General features: G+C 44.8%; 1 protein-coding gene across 1 annotated transcript; it reads left to right on the top strand.

The window, feature by feature from the left end:
- The first annotated feature begins 3,747 nt into the window (after nucleotides 1-3,747).
- On the top strand, nucleotides 3,748-8,179 carry taf9 (TAF9 RNA polymerase II, TATA box binding protein (TBP)-associated factor). The gene is made up of 7 exons (XM_033978378.2): nucleotides 3,748-3,816; nucleotides 5,126-5,207; nucleotides 5,595-5,731; nucleotides 5,913-6,047; nucleotides 6,718-6,799; nucleotides 7,219-7,323; nucleotides 7,408-8,179. Exons 1-7 carry the CDS (start codon nucleotides 3,781-3,783, stop codon nucleotides 7,542-7,544), a joined length of 714 nt encoding a protein of 237 aa, XP_033834269.1. The 5' UTR covers nucleotides 3,748-3,780; the 3' UTR covers nucleotides 7,545-8,179.
- The last annotated feature ends 79 nt before the right edge of the window (nucleotides 8,180-8,258 follow it).

Below are 8,258 nucleotides of genomic sequence, written 5' to 3'. Positions count from 1 at the left end.
TAGAAGTACTGCAGTGTAGAAGTACCGCAGTGTAGAAGTACTGCAGTGTAGAAGTACTTCAGTGTTGAAGTACCGCAGTGTAGAAGTACTGCAGTGTAGAAGTACCGCAGTGTAGAAGTACTGCAGTGTAGAAGTACCGCAGTGTAGAAGTACTGCAGTGTAGAAGTACTTCAGTGTTGAAGTACCGCAGTGTAGAAGTACCGCAGTGTAGAAGTACTGCAGTGTAGAAGTACTTCAGTGTTGAAGTACCGCAGTGTAGAAGTACCGCAGTGTAGAAGTACTGCAGTGTAGAAGTACTTCAGTGTTGAAGTACCGCAGTGTTGAAGTACTGCAGTGTAGAAGTACTTCAGTGTTGAAGTACCGCAGTGTTGAAGTACCGCAGTGTAGAAGTACTGCAGTGTAGAAGTACTTCAGTGTTGAAGTACCGCAGTGTAGAAGTACTGCAGTGTAGAAGTACTGCAGTGTAGAAGTACTGCAGTGTAGAAGTACTGCAGTGTAGAAGTACTTCAGTGTTGAAGTACCGCAGTGTAGAAGTACTGCAGTGTAGAAGTACTGCAGTGTTGAAGTACCGCAGTGTAGAAGTACTGCAGTGTAGAAGTACTGCAGTGTAGAAGTACTGCAGTGTGTTCCTTCCTGTTCTAAATGGACGTGTTTCAGACGACATCACCACAGTCTATAGAACAATGTCATTTAACACAGGTGGAGCAGAATGTGTGGTGGTGTAACTCAGATGTGTGGTGGTGTAACTCAGATGTGTGGTGGTGGTGGTGGTGGTGTTGAGTTTTTGGCTCTTCAGTTCCAACATTTGTGAGTTTACATTTTGCATTTTGGAGGTCACTCTCTCTTGCCTTAGCAACAGATTGATTGACAGCTTCGTTGCTAAGAGTGCGGTCGGGAAGGGGGCGTGTAACTTCAACAGCCTCGCTCCTGATTGGCTCTTTCTCAGTCTGGTTGCAGATTATCTAATGGGGTCTTTAAGTGCATGTCTTGAGTACTTTTTCCAGCATGTTACAAACTGATGTAAACATGTGACTTTAACCACGCCCTCTGTCTGCTCCAATCAGATCAGATCAATGTGTCTGTGGGTGGGACGGTGGAGCTGAGAGGGGCGGGGCCTGCGGTGTTGGGGGCTGGGTTTGGAGACGTGCGTTGGAGCTGGACGATGAGCAGGACTGGCCTGGTCACGCGGAAGAACCCGGTGGGCTGTAGGGGGCGCTGTGCTCTGCTGGACGACGGAGCGCTGCGATTGGACGACGCTCGGACGAGTGACAGCGGAGTGTACAGACAGGAAGTGTACAATGAGGGCGGGGTCAGGCTCAGCAAGAATGAAATCGAACTGACCGTATATGGACAGGTAAAGTGATTGTGTCTCTATGGTTCTCATCTTTGGGGATGATTCTCTGATATTTTACACATTTTAAATCTCAATATTCATCTAAAATTACTTAATAAAAGAAACAAATCTGCTGACTTCCGCGTTAGAAAACTGTGGTGACGTCACCGTAAATGTCACCACAACAAAGCGCCGCTGTAGCGCCCCCTATGGACAGATGCACATCACACTAGAGCAGCGGATTTTTTAAATTTGTACCAAAATGACGACGCGACGCTGCAGAATCCTACGAGTATCAACGACTAAGAAAATAAAACTGGAGAAGGAAGAGCGGACGTCACAGTGGGCGTGTCACAGTGGGCGTGTCACAGTGGGCGTGTCACAGTGGGCGTGTCACAGTGGGCGTGTCACAGTGGAGGTGAAAACGGGGGCACACTGGAGCGATGATGTTTTGTAGTTTAACAGCATTGGGCCGTTTGTGTTTGAGAAAAAAAATGTATTAATTGAAAGTTTTTTTAGGATGATGTCATAACCTCATACAACTCTATGTAACTGTGTGTAACTCTGTGTAACGGTGTGTTACTCTGTGTAACTCTGTGTAACTGTTACACAGAGTGACATAGAGTTACATGGAGTTACATAGAGTTATATATTATATTACATATTATTACAGAGTCACACAGAAGAGCTCAGCCTAAATCTGCAGGTTTGTGTGAATGAAACGAAACACGACTCCAGGTCTGTGTGTGACGAGGAAACATAGAGCAGAGGTCAGAGGTCAGGGGCACGTGGGGCTTTGGCGACTCTCTCGTCTTTAGTTTTGAAACGGCTCGACTTAATGAAGCTGTTGTGTAAAAATTATGTGACTTTGTTGCTTTAAACTGACAGAAGACACAGTTTGATGTGGACAGAGGAATCACAGACACTTTGGTCTCAGGTTCAGGTTTGGGCTCGAGGCTGGACCCCGGTCGGTCTGTGTGTGATCCTCCTCATCCTCCTCATCGCCATCTTCATCAGGACGAAGAGGGCGACGTCTGCGGCCAATCAGAGCAGAGAGACAGGTACAAGAGCCAATCAGAGCAGAGAGACAGGTACAAGAGCCAATCGGAGCAGAGAGACAGGTACAAGAGCCAATCGGAGCAGAGAGACAGGTAAAAGAGCCAATCGGAGCAGAGAGAAAGGTAAAAGAGCCAATCGGAGCAGAGAGACAGGTAAAAGAGCCAATCAGAGCAGAGAGACAGGTAAAAGAGCCAATCAGAGCAGAGAGACAGGTAAAAGAGCCAATCAGAGCAGAGAGACAGGTAAAAGAGCCAATCAGAGCAGAGACACAGGTAAAAGAGCCAATCAGAGCAGAGAGACAGGTAAAAGAGCCAATCGGAGCAGAGAGACAAAGAAAAGAGCCAATCGGAGCAGAGAGACAGGTAAAAGTAGTAGTGCAGTAAGTAAACACAACTAAAATAAATAAATAATAATAATAAAATAATAAAAACAAACAAACAAACATGCTTTTATTTAATCTATTTTTGGGCAAAAAAACTACACACTGTGGCTTTACAGGTTTCTTCCTGAGAAACATTTCTGAGGTTTTTCGTTGTTTGTCGTTGTTGCAGATTCTCGAGGTTTGGATGAGAACGTGTACGTCCCCATGTTCAGAGCCACAGACCCGAAGACCCAGAACCAGACCAAGACCACGACTAAACCCGGAGCCCCGTCTGTGACCCAATCTCCATCTGACCCCTGTGACCCCGAGGAGGACATTTATGTTTGACCCCTAAGGCTCCCATAGAACAGGGGCATTATGGGATAATATTGTTGAGCGTGTCATAGTCCCAGACGGGGGCGGAGCCAGTTTACCCCATTGGTACTTTGCAGTGACATCGCACCTGGGGTGTTCTACCTGTATGTCTATGGCAGAATGTTCAGCAGTTACATGATCCACACTAACGCTAGCGAGCTTCTGATTGATTATTTATTGGTTATTTGAGAGAGACTTGTTTAACAACAGCAGTTCAGATACATCAGCTCTTTCTGGTCAGATTGTTTTAAAATAAAGCTCAGATTATTCAGACACAGCAGTGCTTACAGTTAGCATCACACGCCCAATATCTGTTTTTTGTTTGTTTATGTCTGGACCTACACGAGCAGAAACAAAACAGAGCGAGTTCATTTCAAACTAAACATGAAATATGTTTGTCATTAAAATATCTGTAGTTTCATCACATTTTCTTTAATGGACCATGAGCTGAACAGAAAGTGTCATTACAACATTTCATCAAAACTGATATTTGATATTTTATTTAAACTCTCTTAACTGTATTTGTGAGAGCTGTGATCTTTCCTCTTGGGCACGAGTCAAAGTCTTAGTGATTCTGATCCTGGAGGGGGCGCCACACACTTTACTTTGGTTCGTGATCAGCCGAAGAAGAAGAAGAAACAGTGAAAACAAAATGGCGGCTCCAAAAACTCTCCCTAAAGACGCTCAGGTGAGTCTGAAAAACAGGACTAAACCAGGACTAAACCAGGTCTACACCAGGTCTACACCCGGACTACACCCGCCCGGGCAGAGCCTCTGAGCCCGGGCAGGTGGTGCAGCTGTCCCCGGGGCTTTATGTCCCTGTTAGCTCGTTAGCATTAGCACTTAGCGGCTAACATTAGCGTCAGAATATGTTTTTGTGTTTGTCTGTGGATAAATTGACACAGAACCTGCTCTGGGGGAGAAGCATTAAACTGTATTTAATCATAATATAAACTGTTAAATCTAAATAAAGGTTTGTGTTAGAATAATGCACAAACAGACAGATTTAAATGCACCTCTGAGCTTTAAACTTAGTCTGTAAACTTTAATCTGTTTTAGTTTTAAAAAGATTAAAGTGACGCCACGTGCTCCTCTGAGGTTTACAGTCACGTGCTCCTGGTTATTTCAGTTAAACACAGAAATATATGAGATTAAAGAGGCAGAGAAAAGTGTCTCTAAAGTGCTGTGCTAATGAAGCTAACAGTGGTTTGTTTTTAGCCTCAGTGGGATGTTTACAGTCCCTGCTCTGTCTCTATTGACCCGGGACAGTCCCAGGTTTGAGTCCTGTGTCCTCTGTCCCAGCATATTTAACAAAAAACACTCATTTGTCTCAGTTTTATTCAAGAAATGTCCCAGATGTGTCTATTTTGACTAATCTGACCCCCAGCAGCAGTGAAGAGGGACATTTATTGACTTCTGTTTAGCTTAAACTCAGAAAAACTGCTTGAAAATGAGCGAAAGACAAAAACGCACTGACAGATTATATCAATACTTTGCAGCTGGTTTTTAAACTGACATAAAATCATCAAACGTTTTTTTTAATTCATTAAGAGATTCTCTTTAAAACGACACATTGGGATTATAAATGACCTTCATTTATTAACCCCTTAGATGTTTTTGTCACATACGTCCCACTGCCACAAACAGCCCTATGGAATTCTCACGTTTCAGACTTTTTGTTACGTCGTTTATGTTTTAGTCTTAGTTAGAACACACCAGTCTTGCTGATTTCTTCTTTTAAACACATTGTTTTATCTCCACTAAAATTTATGGAGAGAAAAGCTTTTTTTTCTTTATTTTACTGCACATTTTGTAGCAACAGTCTCAGGTTTAGAGAAGTTCGAGACGTGTAAATGTGTCCCGTGTTTTTGTTTATTTTGTTTTAAATGCTTAAAAACATGATTGTGTGACAGTTGGACGGGCGTTGGAGTTGAGGTCTTTTTACTGTGAGGTTGCTGGTTCAAACCCCGCCCTGAGTCATGTGATCTGTGTTGCAGGTGATGATGCAGATCCTCAAAGACATGGGCATCACCGAGTACGAGCCGCGCGTCATCAACCAGATGCTGGAGTTCACCTACAGTAAGACAGTTTACACGGGGTTTAGTCCAGATCTGGTTTAGTCCTGGTCTCTGTCCCGGTCTCTGGTCTTTGTCCCGGTCTCTGGTCTTTGTCCCGGTCTCTGGTCTCTGTCCTGGTCTCTGGTCTCTGTCCCGGTCTCTGGTCTCTGGTCTCTGTCCCGGTCTCTGGTCTTTGTCCCGGTCTCTGGTCTTTGTCCCGGTCTCTGGTCTTTGTCCCGGTCTCCGGTCTCTGTCCCGGTCTCCGGTCTCTGTCCCGGTCTCCGGTCTTTGTCCCGGTCTCCGGTCTTTGTCCCGGTCTCTGGTCTCTGTCCCGGTCTCTGGTCTTTGTCCCGGTCTCTGGTCTTTGTCCCGGTCCAGTTCCGCTTCAGTCCTTGTTTCTGTGTTTCAGGATATGTGACGACGATCATTGAAGATGCTAAGATTTACTCGACTCACGCCAAGAAGTCGACTGTCGACGCCGACGACGTCAGACTGGCCATTCAGTGTCGCATGGACCAGTCCTTCACCTCGCCCCCGCCCCGAGACGTGAGTAAACTTACACCAGATGCCCTCCCCACATCTCCAAACATGTTCTTAAAGACATGGATTAGACTTGGATTAGATTAAAGTTCAGATTTTAGTCTCTCTCAGATATGAACGCTCCCGGATGGGCTTAAAATGTGACCTTTGACCTAGGGTGTGACCTTTGACCTGTGGTGTTTTTCAGTTTCTGTTGGAGGTGGCACGTCAGAAAAACCAGACTCCGCTCCCTCTGATCAAACCGTACACAGGACCACGGCTGCCCCCTGACCGCTACTGCCTGACCGCTCCCAACTACAGGCTCAAAACTGTCCCAAAGAAGGTAAACAAACAACAACAGGCTCAAAACAACTGTCCCAAAGAAGGTAAACAAACAACAACAGGCTCGAAACTGTCCCAAAGAAGGTAAACAAACAACAACAGGCTCAAAACAACTGTCCCAAAGAAGGTAAACAAACAACAACAGGCTCAAAACAACTGTCCCAAAGAAGGTAAACAAACAACAACAGGCTCAAAACAACTGTCCCAAAGAAGGTAAACAAACAACAACAGGCTCAAAACAACTGTCCCAAAGAAGGTAAACAAACAACAACAGGCTCGAAACTGTCCCAAAGAAGGTAAACGAACAACTACAGGCTGACATGTTGGAGCAGAAGCTTGAGCCAAACTCGACATCAGCTCTATACTTTTCTATGTTTTTTTTATTTTAAACCGTCTGCTGGGCCTGTTATTAAGCACTACGTTTAGATCGGCCAATCAGCTGTAAGCGTTCATCACCTGAGCAGCATCAGCCGACTTGGTGTTTTCGACCAAACCGATGTTGCTCAGTTTGCCGCTGGAACTGCTGGATCCTCCATGAGCTTCATTTGGAGCTGAAGCTGTGGGTGACGTCGCACTCGCTCAGTTCTGTTCAGTGATGTTTCGTCTCCTCAGACTTGTCACTCACTTTAAACTCAAATGAAAATGTTCACAAAGAGCACGTTTTCTTACAGGTGACGCCCTCTGCTGGTCGTATCACAGTCCCGCGCCTCAGTGTCGGAGCAGTGTCCAGCCGCCCCTCCACCCCCACTCTAGGTACAGGGTTTAGTCTCTGGTTTAGTCCTAGTTTAGTCCTGGTTTAGTCCTGGTTTAGTCCTGGTTTAGTCCTGGTTTAGTCCTGGTTTAATCCTGGTTTAGTCCTGGTTTAGTCCTGGTTTAATCCTGGTGTAGTCCTGGTTTAGTCCTGGTTTAGTCCTAGTTGTGTCTCTGGTTTAGTCTCTGGTTTAGTCTGTTTTAGTCCTGGTTTAGTCCTAGTTGAGTCTCTGGTTTAGTCTATTTTAGTCCTGGTTTAGTCCTAGTTTAGTCTCTATTTTAGTCCTGGTTTAGTCCTAGTTTAGTCCCGCTTTAGTCCTGCTTTAGTCCTAGTTTAGTCTCTGTTTTAGTCCTGGTTTAGTCCCACTTTAGTCCTGCTTTAGTCCTAGTTTAGTCCCGCTTTAATCCTGGTTCTCCCTCAGGTTCCTCAGTCCCGTCGGTGTCTAAAGTCTCAGCTCCGGTCTCGTTGGCGGCGCAGAGGTTCACGGTTCAAATCCCGAGTGCCCAGAGCCACGCCCCTAAAACCAGTAAGCCCCGCCTCCTTTTTAACGTTAGATTTTGAATAATTATCAGCTGTTTAATACTGACCTGTGCGGCTCCTCCCTCCTCAGCCACGGCCACGCCCCCCGTCCTGATGAGCTCGTCTCTGATTGGACAGAAGACGCTCCTGATGAGCAGCAGCAGCCTATCACAGAGCGAGAGCCTGAAGCGCAAACACGACGACGAGGACGACTACGACGCCATTTAACCACACGCTCAAAACTGACTGGCCCAAATTACACCGTGTGATCTGTGTTATAACCTCACAAACAGACCTCAAACTGAAAACACTCTGCTCCACCTTGTGATGTCATCATGTGGTGATACAGGAAGTGCTCCACTGTGTTTTTAAACTCCACACACCTTCGTTTATAGAATCACTTGGATCATTTCAGTCCTGGAGTTGTCTCTTATCTCGACTGAACTAAAAGTTAAAGGAGCTGTTCACTTAAACTACCACTTGATGACATCACAAGGTGGAACATCGCATTTTGATCTTTGTAGATGTGACAGACTAATAATAAAGTGCGACTCACGTGTGAATGAAACAAAACACAACTCCAGGTCTGTTTTTGATGATTATAAAATGTTTTACACCTCAGTTCATTCTGTGTAATTCAGGATCTTTAAAATAATCCCGTGTAAATAAATAAACCCTTTTCCTCGTTTTTACTGTTTAAACGGCTGAAGCTGATGGTGCCTCAGTTTTGATATTTCATGTTTTATAATTTAAAATAAAACGTTTGTGTTCATAGTTTAAATATCCTCAGACACGGCTCCTTTAGACTGAACCAGGCAACAGCCAGTTTGTTTTTTTATAATAAAAGTTTTTGAAAAAAGTTTAAATGTTTTGATTTACATGTTTAAAATGTAAAGGTACAGTGTGAAACTTTCTCTTACAGTTCTATGGAGATACATTTTA

This window comes from Periophthalmus magnuspinnatus, chromosome 14, assembly GCF_009829125.3.
Source record: "Periophthalmus magnuspinnatus isolate fPerMag1 chromosome 14, fPerMag1.2.pri, whole genome shotgun sequence".
Taxonomy (NCBI): Eukaryota; Metazoa; Chordata; class Actinopteri; order Gobiiformes; family Gobiidae; genus Periophthalmus; species Periophthalmus magnuspinnatus.
This window is presented reverse-complemented; position numbering and strand designations above follow the sequence as displayed.

Coding starts and splice junctions, on each gene's coding strand:
- taf9 (XM_033978378.2), top strand. CDS start 3,781: ATGGCGGCTCCAAAAACTCTCCCTAAAGACGCTCAG. Junction 5,732..5,912: donor CCTCGCCCCCGCCCCGAGAC/GTGAGTAAACTT, acceptor GGTGTTTTTCAG/TTTCTGTTGGAGGTGGCACG. Junction 7,324..7,407: donor GAGCCACGCCCCTAAAACCA/GTAAGCCCCGCC, acceptor CTCCCTCCTCAG/CCACGGCCACGCCCCCCGTC.